We start from the raw sequence: 17,077 nt of genomic DNA on the forward strand, positions 1-17,077 counted from the left end.
ATTACACTTGCGCGTGACCCTTTAAGGGGCTGCATGGCCCATTCAGTTTCTCACCTGCGCGAGCTTTAACATTGCAAAAACTGATTCCGGCTGCAAGAGACCGGCAGATAGGGAACGCTGGTGACCATGCTGTGTAGATGTGGTGCTCATTCCATCAGCATATCTCAGTTCTTTTGGAAGGCAGCAGTAATGAGTCAGAGTTGACATAAGAAAGTTGAGCAGACAAAGACTCCTTAGTTCACAACAAGTTCGACGACGAACTGGAGGACAAGTAGGGAGGCAACTTTGTATATGCATGCTGAACTATTGCCTCCTATTTCTCATCTACATGTTGCCCCTTGGCAACATCATCTGAAAACACAGCATCAGTTTCCACGAGTATGCTGACGACACCCAGCTCTACCTCACTACCTCTTCTCTCGCCCCTTCCACGGTCTCTAAATTGTCAGACTGCTTGTCCGACATACAGTTCTGGATGAGCAAAAATTTTCTCCAATTAAATATTGGAAAGACCGAAGCCATTGTTTTTGGTTCCTGCCACAAACTCCGTTCCCTAGCCACTGACTCCATCCCTCTCCCTAACATGTGAGGCTGAACCACACTGTTCGCAAATTGGTGTCATATTTGACCCTGAAAGGAGCTTCCGACCACATATCCGTAGCGTAACAAAGATTGCCTATTTCCACCTCTGTAACATTGCCCGTCTTTGCCCTTACCTCAGCTCATCCGCTGCTAAAACCCTCATCCATGTCTTTATTACCTCTAGACTTGACTATTCTAACGCACTCCTGGCTGGCCTCCCACATTCTACCCTACATAAACTTGAGGTCATCCAAAACTCGGCCGAACGTGTCCAAATTCGCACAAAGTCCCATTCGCCCATCTCCCCTGTGCTTGCTGACCTACACTGGCTCCCGGCTAAGCGATGCCTCGATTTCAAAATTCTCATTCTCATTTTCAAATCCCTCCAAGGCCTCGCCCCAGCGGCGAGAGTGGGATCTAAGGAGCGACACCAGCGGGGGTAAAAGGAGCTACGCGTACTGACCTGAAAGGGGGGGTGGGGAAGAGAAGAGAAGAGAAATCAAAGTGTGACATCACAGGAAAATAGGTAAGTGATTGGTTGGTGAGTAGTGTTCCCTTTTTTCTAAACTTGGGCATTGGTTTAAATTAAGAGCCGGGATTAAAAACTAAACATAGATAATTGATATTTCAAAACTTGAAAACCGAATTAATTAAATAAAATATAATAGAGATGGCAGGGCAGGCGATGTGTTGCAGCTGTTGCATGTGGGAGCTGGTGGACACCAGTGTGATCCACAGCGACCACATCTGCAGCAAGTGTTGGTGGCTCGAGGAACTTCGGCTCAGAGTTGATGAGCTGGAGTCCGAGCTTCGGACACTGCGATACATCAGGGAGGGGGAGAGTTACCTGGACACTATGTTCCAGGAGGCAGTCGCTCCACTTAGGTTAAATAATTCAAAAATTGGTCCGTCGCCAGAGACAGGAGGGTGCAACTATGAGCGAGGCAAGCATGGGGATCCAGAAGGTAGCATTGGAGGAGCCTCAGCCCTTGCACTTGTTCAACAGGTAAAGTTCTTACTCCGTGTGGACGAGAGCAGGACTGCAGGGAGGATGAGCAAACTGACCACAGCACCGTGGTACAGGGGGCCACTCAAGTTGGGGGGAGTAAAAAATGTAGTAGTGGTAGGGGACAGTATAGTTAGAGGGATAGATACTGTTCTCTGCAGCAGAGAGCGTGAGTCCCGAAGGCTGTGTTGCCTGCCCGGTGCCAGGGTTAAGGACATCTCCTCTGGGCTGGAGAGAAACTTGGAGTGGGAGGGGGAAGATCCAGTTGTCGTGGTCCACGTAGGTACCAATGACATAGGTAGAACAGAGAAAGAGGTTCTGCTGAGGGAGTATGAGCAGCTAGGGGCTAAATTAAGAAGCAGAACCACAAAGGTAATAATCTCTGGATTACTACCCGAGCCATGAGCAAATTTGCATAGGGTAAATAAGATCAGAGAGATGAATGCGTGGCTCAAAGACTGGTGTGGGAGAAATGGGTTTCGATTCATGGGGCACTGGCACTAGTACTGGGGTAAGAGGGAGCTGTTCCGTTGGGATGGGCGTCACTTGAACCATGCTGGGGCTAGTGTCCTGGCGAATCGAATAACTAGGGCTGCAGAGAGGGCTTTAAACTAAATAGTGGGGGGGTTGGGGGGAGGGTGCAGGGGAGCGAGAATTTAAAAAGTCAAAGAGAAAGGAGAAGGCAATAGAGCAGGGTAGCAATGGGGGTAATGGTAACCAGAGTGACAGGAAGGGACAGAACGTATAAAAATAAGAGTGCATCAGAAAGTGGGGTCATAGCACAGAAAAATAGTAAGATGACAAAATTAAAAGCTCTTTATCGGAATGCACGCAGAATTCATAACAAGATAGATGAGTTGACGGCACAAATAGATATAAATGGGTATGATCTGATAGCCATTACAGAGACGTGGTTGCAAGGTGACCATGGCTGGGAACTGAATATTCAGGGGTATGTGACATTTCAGAAGGATAGACAGAAAGGAAAAGGAGGTGGGGTAGCTCTGTTAATAAAGGATGAGATCAGTGCAGTAGGGAAAAATGATATTGGCTCAGAAGAACAAGTTGTAAAGGATCTTCTAGGAAAGAGTGATCATAGCATGGATGAATTTCAAATTCACTTGGAGGGTGAAAAAGCTGGGTCTCAAACCAGTGTCCTGATCTTAAATAAAGGCAATTACAAAGGTATGAAGGAAGAGTTGGCTAAAGTGGACTGGGAAAATAGATTAAAGGGTAAGACGGTTGATAAGCAATGGTAGACATTTAAGGAGGTATTTCATAACTCAACAAAAAGTCTTTCCTTCTCACTGGAATATATTTAAGAGAAGGGAGAACCATCAGTGGCTAACTAAGGAAATAAAGGATGGTATCAAATTGAAAAAAAAGGCATACAATGTTGCAAAGATTAGTGTAGGTCAGAGGATTGGGAAATTTTTTTAAACCAGCAAAGGACGACAAAAAGAATAATAAAGGGAGAGAAGATGGATTGAGAGATTAAACTAGCAAGAAATATAAAAACAGATAGTAAGAGCTTCTACAGGTGTATATAAAAAGGAAGAGAGTAGCTAAAGTAAATGTTGGTCCCTTAGAGGATGGGGAATTAATAATGAGGAACAGAGAAATGGCAGAGACTTTGAACAAATATTTTGTATCAGTCTTCACGGTAGAAGATACTAAAACCATCCTAATAATACATAATCAAGGGGCTACAGGGAGGGGGGAACTTAAAACAATCACCATCACTAAAGAAAAAGTACTCGGTAAAATAATGGGAGTAAACGTGGGCAAGTCCCCTGGACCTGATGGCCTGCATACTAGGGTCTTAAAAGAAGTGGCTGCAGAGATAGTGGATGCATTGGTTGCAATCTACCAAAATTCCCTGGATTCTGGAGAGGTCCCAGTGGATTGGAAAACCGCAAATGTAACGCCCATATTTAAGGGAGGGAGGGAAACAGAAAGCAGAAAACTATAGACCAGTTAACATAACATCTGTCATTGGGAAAATGCTGGAGTCCATTATTAAGGAAGCAGTAGCAGGGCATTTAGAAAATCATAATACAGTCAAGCAGAGTCAGCATGGTTTTATGAAAGGGAAATCATGTTTGACAAATTTGCTGGAGTTCTTTGAGGTGGTAACGAGCAGGGTGGATAAAGGGAAACCAGTGGATGTGATGTATTTGGATTTCCAGAAGGCATTCGATAAGGTGCCACATAAAAGGTTACTGCACAAGATAAGAGCTCACAGGGTTGGGGTAATATATTAGCATGGGTAGAGGATTGGCTAACAGGAAACAGAGAGTCGGGATAAATGGGTAATTTTCAGGTTGGCAAACGGTAACTAGTGGGGTGCCGCAGGGATCAGTGCTGGGGCCTCAACTATTTACAATCTATCTATATTAATGACTTGGATGAAGGGACAGAGTGTAATGTAGCCAAATTTGCTGAGGATACAAAGATAGGTGGGAAAGCAAGTTCTGAAGAGGACTCAGAGTCTGCAATGGGATATAGACAGGCTAAGTGAGTGGGCAAACATTTGACAGATGGAGTATAATGTGGGAAAGTGTGAGGTTATCCACTTTGTTAATAATAATAAAAAAGCAAATTATTTTTTAAATGGAGATTACAAAATGCTGCAGTACAGAGGGACCTGGGGGTACTTGTGCATGAAACACAAAAAGTTAGCATGCAGGTACAGCAAGTAGTCAGGAAGGCAAATGGAATGCTGGCCTTTATTGTAAGGGGGTTGGAGTATAAAAGAAGGGCAGTCCTGCTACAACTATACAAGGTATTGGTGAGACCACACCTGGAGTACTGCGTACAGTTTTGGTCTCTTTATTTAAAGGAGGGATATACTTGCATTGGAGGAAGTTCAGAGAAGGTGCACGAGGTTGATTCCCGAGATGAAGTGGTTGACTTATGAAGAAAGGTTGAGCAGGTTGGGCCTATACTCATTGGAGTTTAGAAGAATGAGAGGTGATCTTATTGAAACATACAAAGATATACTGAGGGGGGCTCGACAAGGTAGATGCAGAGATGTTTCCCCTCATGGGGGTATCTAGAACTAGGGGGCATAGTTTCAGAATAGGGGGTCGCCCATTTAAAACTGAGATGAGGAGGAATTTTTTTTTCTGAGGGTTGTAAACCTGTGGCATTCTGTGCCCCAGAGAGCTGGGGAGGTTGGGTCATTGAATATATTTAAGGTGGAGAGAGACAGATTTTTGAACAATAAAGGGAGTGATGGGTTATGGGGAGCGGGCAGGGAAATGGAGCAGAGCCCAAGATCTTATTGAATGGTGGAGCAGGCTCGAGGAGCCAAATAGCTTACTGCTGTTCCTATCTCAGTAATTTTCTTCAGCCCACACCACCCCTCCCCCCACGTTATCTGCGCGCCTCAAATCCTGCCCTCTTGAGCATCCCTGATTATAATCGCTCAACCATTGGTGGTCGTGCCTTCTGTTGCCGAGGCGCTAAGCTTTGGAATTCCCTTCCTAAACCTCTCTTTCCTCCTTTAAGACACTCCTTAAAACCTACCTCTTTGACCAAGCTCTTGGTCACCTGCTCTAATTTATCGGCTCAGTGTCAAGTTTTTTGGCTTAAAATACTCCTGTGCAGCGCCTTGGGACGTTTTACTACGTTAAAGGCGCTATATAAATACAAGTTGTTGTTGCTGAACTACGTTCATTGTTTAAGTAATGACTAGACTTGTATTCCCCAATCGCAAATTACAGCAAGAAAAAATTTGAACGGCCAGGACTAAATGTGAAGTTCAGTTTAGAACACAGTAGCATCAAAGCTCCTGACACCATGATCTGTCAGATTAAAATGGTAACTGTTTGTGAAAGCATATTACTGTATTTTGCTATGTAGATGAGCTCAAGAAAAACCTCTTTCATATTAACTCGTTACCGTAGCACCAGTACAGGTCTAACTTTTTCTTTAAAATTCATTCACAGGATGTGGGCGTCACATTTATTGCCCATCCCTAATTGCCCTTAGAAGGTGGTGGCGAGCCACCTTCTTGAACCGCTGCAGTCCGCACTGCTTACAAGAGACAATGTGTGTGAGGGAATTTACTAAAGCACTTAAAAATCTTTTCTTAAACAGCAGCTAGGAGAACCACAAAGGGAACAGTATTAGATTTTCTCCTAACTAAAGAAGAAACAATAAAGGGAAAATTGGGGTTCAGTGATCATAAAGTTTTTAATTTAAGTTTTAAATTGCAACAGAGCAGAAAAAGAAATTGGATTTCAGGACAACAGATATAAATAAAACAGTTAGAGCTATTTAAAAGGAACTTGGGAGGAAAATTGGAGTATTTTGAGTTTTTTCTCCCACATTACGTATATATTTTATTCCAGAACTTTATATATTTATTATAAAAAAATCTAGGACCAAACATGAGACGACAATTTTCATTTATATAGCGCCTTCAACATAGAAAAACATTTCAAAGTGCTTCACAGACACAATCAAAAAAAGGATGTTGAGCCAAAGGAGGGGATATTGGGAGGGGTCAGAGGTGGGTTTTAAGAAGAATCTTTAAAAGGAGAGGAAGGTAGAGAAGCCGAGTGGTTTAGGGATGGAATTCCAGTGGGTAGGGCCTTGAAGGCTGCCAGTGGTGCTTTGCAACAAAGAGGATGCAAAGAGCTCAGAGGAAAACTTCAGGGGGTGGGAGTTGTAGTGCTGAAGGAGGGTACAAAGGTAGGGAGATTAAGGTAATGAAGTAATTTAAACACAAGGATAAGAATTTTGAATTTGAGGCATTGGTGGACTGGGAGCCGATGTAGCTCAGCAAGGACGGGGTAATTGGAGGATAGGACAGGATACAGGTAGCAGAATTTCAGATGAGCTGAAGTTTACGGAGGGTGATGGATTGGAGGTCACCCAGCAGGGCATTGAAACAGTTGAGTCTGGAGGTGACAAAGCCATAGAAGCAAGTTTCAGCAACAGATGGGCTGAGACGGGGGTGGAGGCGGACGTAGCCAGTCTTTGTGATGGAGAGAATATGCACTTGGAAGCTCAGTTCGGAATCAAATAGGACAGAGAGTTTGCGAATAGTCTGGCTCAGCCCGAGACATTGGTTGGGGAAGGTGATGGGAGTTGTTGGGAAGGGTATGGAGCTTGGGCCTGAGGTTGAAGATTGCTTTGGTCTTCCCAATGTTGGAATGCTGCAGGAAATTGCCTCTCAGACACACAGATGGAGTAGAGGGCAGATAGAGGTGGTGGGGAGGTAGAGCTGGGTGTCATCAATGCATATGTGGAAGCTGACTCTGTCTGCAGATGAGCTGGGTATCGGCAGCGTACATGTGGAAACTGACACTGTTTTCGGTTGATGTCGCCAAGGAGCAGCATTTAGATGAGAAACAGGAGGGAGCAAAACACAGCTCCTTCAGTTAACAGTGTGGGGGCTACAACTGGACAAGAAAGAATGGAATCAAGCAAGGGCAGTCCCACTTAGCTGCACAACAGAGGAAAGGCATTGGAGATGGATAGTGTAGTTGACCATGTCAAAGGCTAGAGAAGTTGAGGAGAGATAGTGCATCATGGTCAGAGTTACAGAAATTGTTGTTCGTGACTTTGGTTAGGGATATTTCGGTGCTGCAGGAGGGGTGGAAACCTGATTAAAGAGATTCAAACAGAATTGCAGGAGAGATGGGCATAGAATTGGGAGCCAAAATGTTAAATGTCCCATGACCTCTCCTTTTGCCTTGCACTATCAAACCTTTTGTCATTCAATCTCTCCTGCCTTCCATCCCATCAGACATTCCCTTTGTTCTTTCCTCCCTGCCCCTGCTTAAAAACCTCTCCTCCCTAACCTTTTCCAGTTCTGACAAGGGTTCGACCCGAAACGTTGGCTCTGTTTCTCCTCTCTTCGATGCTGCCTGACCTGCTGAGTGTTTCCAGCACTTTGTTGTTATTTATGTTAAAGGACTTTGTAGAGGTAAGGGAGATTGGAGGTGGAGGTATAGGACATTTTGTTTGAGGGGAGGTTATGACAGCTGATTAGAAAGGGAGGAGGACAGTAGCTGAGGAGAGGCAACCATTTACAATGTCAGCTAGCATGGAGGTCAGGAAGGGAAGTTGGTCTCATGGACAAGATGAGCTCTCTCATGGCATAGATTCGAGAAGAACTAGTGCAATAATATGGATGAAATGAGGAGTCATGGAAGGCACCAGTATGTAAAATTCTGAAATATATAGTGAAGGAACAGGGCAGCGAGACTATAAAATGAAATACAAGAAACTGAAAAGAAGCAAAGAGGAAACAAAAGAATGTAGTGGAAATTATGAAGGATATAAGGTTTTGAGTACATCAGGAACAAAAGAAGAGTGCAGGGGATTACTGGACCTTTACTAGTGCATGTCTGAAGACAAGGAATTAAGAAAGAGAGACTAAATATTAAGATTTCACAACAACAGATCATTAAAGACAAAAAGGGGCATTGCATATTCTTACTTGTTCTATTTTATTAGCACGTGACAGAACAAACCTGTAAGTTAATGGCATCCTGGTATGTTATTTTCAAGGCAGCTGGTATCTGAGAATACACCAAGTGATTATACTTTGGGATTAAACCCATGAGGTCCGAGATCTGCCGTATGACAATACTATAGGCTCGTGCCAGGCTGCTTGCTGATGTGAGGTAACTGCTGGAATTGCTCGCTTCCAGAGCTGCAGCAGCTGCAGCTGCACTGGTACTGATTGTAGCACTGCGTCGTAAGGTGGAAGGATCAATATAAATTAAACCCGCTGAGCCCCCTGAAAGATAGATAAGGGATCAGATCACTGTTCTCTATAAAATATCAATTCTACTTAAATCAATCAAGGTATATGCCAAATAAAAGTTGGCATATTTTCCCACACCTCAATCTTTTTATACACAAGTTAAAAAGAATTAAAGCCAGTTACAATAAGACATTAGTTCTCAGTTACAATATACTCCTATGGATTTTGGAAATTACCAATTAAGCTTAGAGTAAAAAAAAAAATTTAAAAAAAAATCGCAGTAATTGAGCCCTTAGAAAATGTCAATTTCATTGGATAATTCTTAGAGTATGCATTAAGTTACAGAAATCCACATTTGAGAAGCTTTATGAATTTTATAAACGCAACAAAGAATTTTCCATTAGGACTTACCTGCAGGAGTGCTAGTACTAGATGGGGTGGTACTAGTTGACCTTTGGTTCTGGGTGCTGCGTACAGCCCATTGCATGGAGCGTGGTGCCTGTGCTGCACTGTTTGCATGAGAGCTGCTGGTGGTTCGCTCCAATGGCTCATCCTGCAAAAATGTATCCTGTTCTTCATCATCACTCTGACTGCTGCTACTGTCAGAATCACTGGAGTCATTGGATTGAGAGTCATCCTCCGAGAAAAATGCTGGAACACTGCTGGCACCTTAGTGATCAGGCAAGATATTGATTATTCAGGTTAGAAAGGCAAGTAGAGTAACCATGATCTGTTAATTAGGTTTAATTAGAACAGCATGACTACAAGAATGCCTTCTTTGTACTTTGGAAAAGCTGATCTACAAGTTATGTGAAACAGATACTTTCAAATTACAGAAATTTAGGATTTAAGAACATAAGAAATAGGAGCAGGAGTAGGCCATTCGGCCCCTCGAGCCTGCTTCGCCATTCACTAAGATCATGGCTGATCTGATCTTGGCCTCAACTTCACTTTTCGCCTGTTCCCCATAACCCTTGACTCTCCTGTAGTTCAAAAACCTGTCTGTCTCAGCCTTGAATATATTCAATGACTCAGCCTCCTCAGCTCTCTGGGGTACAGAATTCCAAAGATTCACAACCCTCAGGGGAAATTCCTCATCTCCGTCTTAAATGGGCGACCCCTTATTCTGAAACGATGACCCCTAGTTCTAGATTCCCCCACGAGGGGAAACGTCCTCTCAGCATCTACCCTGTTAAGCCCCCTCAGAATCTTTTTGTTTCAATAGAATCACCTCTCATTCTTCTAAACTCCAATGTGTATAGGCCCAACCTTTCCTCATAAGACAACCCCTTCATCCCAGGAATCTACCAAGTGAACCTTCTCTGAACTGCCTCCAATGCAAGTATATCCCACCTTAAATAAGGAGACCAAAACTGAAGGCAGTACTCTAGGTGTGGTCGCACCAACACCCTGTACAGTTGTAGCAAGACTTCCCTACTTTTATACTCCATTCGCCTTCCTAATTACTTGCTGTACCTGCATGCTAACTGTGTGTTTCATGTACGAGGACACCCAGATCCCTCTACCGCAGCATTCTGCAGTCTCTCTCCATTTAAATAATATTTTGCTTTACTATTGTTCCTACCAAAGTGGATAACCTCACATTTTCCCACATTATACTCCATCTGCCAAATTTTTGCCCACTCACTTAACCTATCTATATCCCTTTGCAAACTGTGTCCTCCTCACAACTTGCTTTTCCACCTATCTTTGTATAGTCAGCAAATTTGGCTACAGTACTTGGTCCCTTCATCCAAGTCATTAATATAGACTGTAAATAGTTGACACTGATCCCTGTGGCACAACACTAGTTAGTTTGCAAACCTGAAAATGACCCATTTATCCTGACTCACTATTTTCTGTTAGTTAGCCAATCCTCTATCCATGCCAATATATTACCCCCAACCCAGCGAGCTCTTATCTTGTGCAGTAACCTTTTATGTGGCACCTTATCGAATACCTTTTGGAAATCCAAATACACTACATCTACTGGTTCCCCTTTATCCACCCTGCTCATTACCTCCTCAAAGAACTCTAGTAAATTTGTCAAACACTATTTCCCTTTCATAAAACCACGTTGACTCTGCTCGACTGTATTATGATTTTCTAAATGTCCTGCTACTACTTCCTTAATAATGGATTCCAGCATTTTCCCATTTTCCCCTAACTGGCCTATATTTCCTGCTTTCTGTCTCCCTTCTTTCTTGAATAGGGGAGTTACATTTGTGGTTTTCCAATCCGCTGGGACCTTTCCAGAGTCTAGGGAATTTTGGAAGATTACAACCAATGCATCCACTATCTCTGCAGCCACTTCTTTTAAGACCCTAGGATGCAGGCCATCAGGTCCAGGAGACTTGTCAGCCTTTAGTCCCATTAGTTTGCCCAATACTTTTTCCTCTAGTGATAGCTTTGCGTTCCTCCCTCCCTTTTACCCCTTGATTTTCCACTATTATTGGGATGCTTTTAGTATCTTCTACCATGAAGACAGATACAAAATATTTGTTCAAAGTCTCTGCCATTTCCTGGTTTCCTATTAATTCCCCAGTCTCATCCGCTAAGGGGCCAATGTCTACTTTAGCTACTCTCTTCCTTTTAATATAATTGTAGAAGCTCTTACTGTCTGTTTTTCTATTTCTTGCTAGTTTACTCTCAATCTATTTTAGAAAAATTAATGTCAACAGCAAAGACTGCCAAATACAATATACCGCAGAGCATCTGGATATACCACAATGCAAATTAAATATGCTTTTGTACATGACAGTGATCAGCACAAAAATAAATCCCAATTAAGATATCCCATTAAATAGTACCAGAGAGAAAATACACTTCCTGTAAATAGGATTGTTTGAACAAAAAGGTGCAGAGCAAATAGCAATCACCACTCTCCGAGTATTTACATAGTTAACTTTGAGCAGCAGCTGTTTAACATTTTGAATTTTAGCAATTTAACAGAATTATAATTAAATCACCTGCTTCAGACCCTGCAGTAGCTGCAGTGACAACACTCCTGCGTCCACTGGCATTGTCCTGGTTGCTATGGTTACTCTCACTGTCACTTTCAGTCTCTGCTGCCGCCAAGAGATCAAGCTCCATATCACTCCCTAAATGAGTCAAACAAAACAAAATTTCTCAATACAGATCATGAGAACTTGAATCAAGCACGAATGATGATTTTTTTTCTGGTCAATTTTCAACTATTATCCTTTTAAGTCCATTCAACATCATTGTGTGCACACACTGTGAATGCCAGCAGAAATGAGTCAAGTATGGAGGGTTAACAGGAAAGAATCTCACCCAGGCAAACCAAACATCTTAAGCAAACTTTCCAGCAGGGGTCACTGGATAGTACTACAGAAGGAACCCTCACTAATTAGTAGCTAAAATAATTTTATATGCCTTACAGCACATTAATAATCAGTACCAGGACTGGATATTTATAAATGATAGAAGATAGGAGCAGGAGTAGGCCATTCGGCCCTTCGAGCCTGCTCCGCCATTCAATGAGATCATGGCTGATCACCCAAATTCAGTACCCTGTCCCTGCCTTCTCCCCATATCCCTTTAGCCTTAAGAAATATATCCAACTCCTTCTTGAATATATTTAATGAACTGGCCTCCACCGCCCTCTGTGGCAGAGAATTCCACAGGTTCACCACTCTCTGGGTGAAGAAATTCCTCCTCATCTCTGTCCTAAATGGCTTACCCCTTATCCTTAGACTATGACCCCTGGTTCTGGACTCCCCGGCCATCGGAAACATCCTTCCTGCATCTAGTCTGTCCAGGCCTGACAGAATTTTATAGGTTTCGATGAGATCCCCTCTCAATCTTCTAAACTCCAGTGAGTATAAGCCCAATCGACACAATCTCTCCTCATACGTCATTCCTGCCATCCCAGGTATCAGCCTGGTGAATCTTCGCTGCATTCCTTCCATGGCAAGAACGTCCTTCCTCAGATAAGGTGACCAAAACTGCACACAATACTCACGGTGCGGTCTCACCAAGGCCCTGTACAACTGCATGAAAAAAATCCTTGTTCCTGTACTCGAACCCTCTCGCTACGAAGGCCAACATACCATTTGCCTTCTTAACCGCCTGCTGCACCTGCATGCTTACCTTCAGCGACTGGTGCACAAGAACACCCAGGTCTCTTTGCACTTCCCCTCTCCCAATCTATTGCCATTCAAATAATAATCTGCCTTCCTGTTTTTGCCACCAAAGTGGATAACCTCACATTTATCCACATTATAGTGCATTTGCCATGTTTCTGCCCAATCACCCAACCTGTCCAAATCGTACTGGAGTTTCACAACATCCTCCTCACAGCATACCCTCCCACCCAGCTTTGTGTCGTCTGCAAATTTGGAGATATTACATCCAATTCCCTCGTCCAGATCATTAATGTATATTGTGAACAGCTGGGGTCCTAGCACCGATCCTTGCAGTACCCCACTAGTCACTGCCTGCCACTCGGAAAACGACCCGTTTATTCCAACTCTCTGCTTTCTATCCGCCAACCAGTTCTCTATCCAAGTCAATACCTTGCCCCCAATCCCATGTGCCTTAATTTTGCACGCTAATCTCTTATGCGGGACCTTATCGAAAGCCTTCTGAAAGTCCAAATACACCACATCCACTGGTTCTCCCTTATCTATTTTACCAGTTACATTCTCAAAACATAAAGCCCAAGTTCCATACCATCATCATCATGTTCATCATGTTGCCCTTCAGCTTCAGTATTTTCTTCACCCTGCTCTTCTTGCTCATCGTGATGATCTTCCTCTCCAGCTACCCCCTCAACCACCTCAACCTAGAACACAATGCATTATATGCAACTGTAAAATCTTGCAGGTAGATTAAATAGCCATGAAAATCATCACAATCCTTCAAAGAACAATCTTGCATTTATAGAGCACATTTCATGTTCCCAGCACCTCCCAAAGTGCCTCACAGCTCGTGAATTTTTTTTTATTTTTTTTATTTTTTAAAAACAGTGTAGTCACTACAATGTAGGAAAACAAAACAGCAAAGTTGCACATAGCCAGATCGCACAAACAGCAATTACATAATTCATCAGTTAACCTGTTGCTTTTGGAGCTGTTGGTTACAGCAGTGTTGTCCATTTCATTTGCCAAAAGTCACATGGGGCTAATTGCAAATCCAGATGTGGCAAATTATGTCCAATTAGTAAACAAAAAATGAGTAATAGTTGCCATCGTTGGGCATGTGATCTCCATAATAATTCACACAACATATGCATGTGTACTTCACAATCTTTTTGTGCATTTGTTGGCAAAGCGGTGTTTTTTGATTGGTGTGCTTTACTTCCTTGGTTACTGAATGGTGGTAGAGCTTTACTAAATATACACGTGAAGTACTTTCTGTACTGAATGTGTGTACGCAAGGCGTTTTCTACTAAAATTAGTAGACTGATTTTAAAAAGTTGAAGATGGACGTTAAAAAACCCAGGAATAACAAAAATGCAAAAAAAAACTCATTTCATTGCTCTTGCAGACAACTTAAGAAATCTACAGAAGCTATTCAATAGCAGCAAGTGCAGGGCTACTAAAACAGCAACATGTGTAATGGATTAGAATTTTACAAAAACTTTAATCTATTAATAACTCCAAATACAGGATATAGATAGATTGAGGTAAGAAATTTTGCGAAGACAGCCCTAAAAACAATTATCTACATCCATCAAATGTGTGTATCTGTATCTGGGTTTTTACAAGAAATGAAGATAAGATGTTTTTTGTACCCCACGGTTACTGTCATTTAACATCTAACGAGCAGTTTCTCACTTATGATGCCTGCCACCTGCAATAACACTAAAACATGGAGTTGTACTTCACCTTGTTATTTTGACTTTTTACTCCCCCTTTTCAAATAATTTTGCAGCTCATGGTATGCAAAATATCTTTCCACCTTGAACAATATCCTCAACGAGTAATCTTTAGGAATTATGGGTAAATAAGTATTCAGAAATAAAACAGCTTATAATTCACTTCCCAAAATATGTTCTCCATTACCTGAACTAAAAGTAGTTTCCCAATTAGGAATGAGTTACTCATTTAATGTATAATTTGAAAATAAGAAATCACTTACAGAACCAATTGTTTACAGCTCCTAGTGAGCCTGAAAACTAATGAGAACTCTCATAGATCTCAGTAGGTTTTAAGGTGGTTATTGCAGTTGTCATAGTACGGATATCAGATGCTGTGAGGCCCATAGAGTAATCAGAGGAACAAGCAGGTTGTGACTGTAGATGAGTTGATAGAGCATTGTAAAATTTAGGGTAATCCCAATTACATTGGTCTCATCAATTATCGTAATACTTTTGATCATGGCTATATTTTGGGTTCTCTCTCCACAGGTACTGTTCCCCGCCCGCCTTCAAATCTGCTGGCCTCACCCCTCTCAAAAAACCAACACCTGACCTTGCAAACTACCATCTCTAACCTCCCTTTCCTCTCCAACGTCCTTGAACATGCTGTTGCATCCCAAATCCGTGCCCATCTTTCCCGAAACTGCATGTTTGAATCCCTCCAATTAGGTTTCCGCCCCTGCTATAGTACCAAAACAGCTCTTACCAAAGTCACAAATGCCATCCTAGGTGACTAATGGTGGTAAACTATCCCGCTTCGTCCTTCTTGACATGTCTGCAGCCTTTGACATGGTTGACCACGCCATCCTCCTCCAATGCCTCTCCACCGTCATCCAGCTGGGTAGGACTGGTTCAATTCTTATCTATCCAGTCGTAACCAGAGAATCACCTGCAATGGCTTCTCTACCCACTCATGCACCAATACCTCTGGTGTCCAAGGATCTATCCATGCCCCCTCTTATTTCTCATCTACATACTGCCCCTTGGCGACAGCATCCGAAAACAGCATCAGTTTCCACAAGCTGACATCACCCAACTCTACCTCACCACCGCCTTTCTCGACTGCTCCACTGTCTCTAAATTGGCAGATTGCTTGTTCGACATCCAGGACTGGATGAGCAGAAATTTCATCCAACTAAATATTGGAAAAGCCAAAGTCTGTCCCCGCCACAAACTCTGCTCCTTAGCCACTGAATTGATCCCTCTTCCTGGCAACTGCCGGAGGCTGAACTAGACTGTTTGCAACCTTGCTGTCATACTTGACCCCGAAGTAAGCTTCCGACCACATAGCTGCGCCATAACTAAGACTACCTATTTCCACCTCCGTAACATCACCCGACTGGCCCCTGCCTCACTTTATCTGCTGCTGAAACCCTCATTCATGCCTTTGTTACCTCTAGACTTGACTATTCCAACTCTGCCCTAACTCACTGACCTACATTGGCTCCCAGTTAGGCAATGCCTCGATTTTAAAATTCTCATCCTTGTTTTCAAATACTCCCATGGCCTTGCCCCTTCCTATCTCTAATCTCCTCCAGCTCTACAACACTCAGAGATAACTGCGCTCCTTCAATTCTGGCCTCTTGAGCATCCCCAATTTTAATCGCTCCACCATTGGCAGCTGTGCCTTCAGCTGCCAAGACCCAAGTTCTGGAATTCCCTCCATAAACCCCTCTGCCTCTCTTTCCCCCCCCTTTAAGACACTCCTTAAAACCTACTTTTTGGACCACGCTGTTGGTCATCTTTGCTAATAGCTCATGTGGTTCGGTGTCAATGTTTGTTTGATAACGCTCCTGTGAAGTGCCTTGGGATGTTTTACTACGTTAAAGGCGCTACAGTATATAAATACAAATTGTTTTGGGGTTTTATCCAGGATATGCTCTCCAGCTCCAAGAACTGTGCACAGGTAGATTAGAAACTCCCAGAATCCCCCCCCCCCCCCCCCACTCTCTCTACAGTAAGGTAAGGATGTCCATTCTCACCCACCCTATTTGTAGTCTACATCAAAAACATGTTGAATGATATGGCAAGGGACAAATTCAAGAGTGTCTGTTTGGGGAATTTTTCATATCTTAGTACTGTATCTTGTTTGGAGACTCAAACATGATGGCTTATGTGCTCAACAGACACCTGAATAAACAAGTGAAAGAGATGGCACTGCAAATAAAAAGATAATTAAAAAGCTGCAACACTTGGTAGAGCTCAACTTTGAGGGAGTAAGAATCTATGGTAAACTATGTACCAAATAGGCTTACCTCTTCCACATCTGCTGTCACGATGTCATCTTGTTCCTCATCCCTGCCACGAACAGGTTGTGACTGACTGATGCGTCTTTGTTGAGGATTGCGAATGATGTAAGAAGACTGTGACTGGCTGGAACTGTAACAAATGGTGAATTACTAGAACACAAGTTCGTTGCCCTACAGCTGAAATCATTTAGTTGAAAAATCATTGGCTCAGCAGACACAAAATGACAGTTGTAAAGTTACCTGCTGGATTGATCATAGGACTGCCTCGGAGGAAGCGGCTCTACAGAGAACAGTTCTTCACTGCCTTGCATAGCATCTAGACTGGTGCTTGCCAACGTAAAGGGAGCTGTTGGACGTGCAATTCCCATTCTAACAGGAACAATGAGGGATTCTGCTACATTACAGAGTTCCTCTACAGCGTAGGGCAACAGAGCCTGGAATACCCGCTTGCATTTGCCAATTGGTTGAGGTACAAAATTGCTACAAAAGAATGGGAAACAATTGTTGAAATGGCATAGATTTATTAGGTAGTGTAAACCCTTCAGTAAACTTGGGTGCAAGGACAATTCAAACAGGTAGTTAAATTTTCAGAAACACACAAGATTTTATCGCAAATTTAACACTACTGC

At 42.9% G+C, this 17,077-nt stretch overlaps 1 protein-coding gene across 10 annotated transcripts in view; it reads right to left on the reverse strand.

Annotated features, from left to right (window-relative positions):
* ubr5 (ubiquitin protein ligase E3 component n-recognin 5) overlaps positions 1 to 17,077 on the reverse strand; it is a 167,358-nt gene that overhangs the window by 42,400 nt on the left and 107,881 nt on the right. For all 10 annotated transcript variants that reach the window (XM_085993475.1, XM_085993473.1, XM_085993472.1 and 7 more), the window contains 6 exons: positions 16,689 to 16,928; positions 16,455 to 16,578; positions 13,011 to 13,122; positions 11,285 to 11,416; positions 8,727 to 8,984; positions 8,080 to 8,348 (listed from right to left, as the gene is read on the reverse strand). In XM_085993475.1, coding sequence (XP_085849601.1) covers positions 8,080 to 8,348; positions 8,727 to 8,984; positions 11,285 to 11,416; positions 13,011 to 13,122; positions 16,455 to 16,578; positions 16,689 to 16,928 — 1,135 coding nt within the window. The remainder of the gene's footprint in view (positions 1 to 8,079; positions 8,349 to 8,726; positions 8,985 to 11,284; positions 11,417 to 13,010; positions 13,123 to 16,454; positions 16,579 to 16,688; positions 16,929 to 17,077) is intronic.

Source organism: Somniosus microcephalus, chromosome 7 (genome assembly GCF_052327205.1).
Source record: "Somniosus microcephalus isolate GS21.2 chromosome 7, FLI_Smic_1.0, whole genome shotgun sequence".
Taxonomy (NCBI): Eukaryota; Metazoa; Chordata; class Chondrichthyes; order Squaliformes; family Somniosidae; genus Somniosus; species Somniosus microcephalus.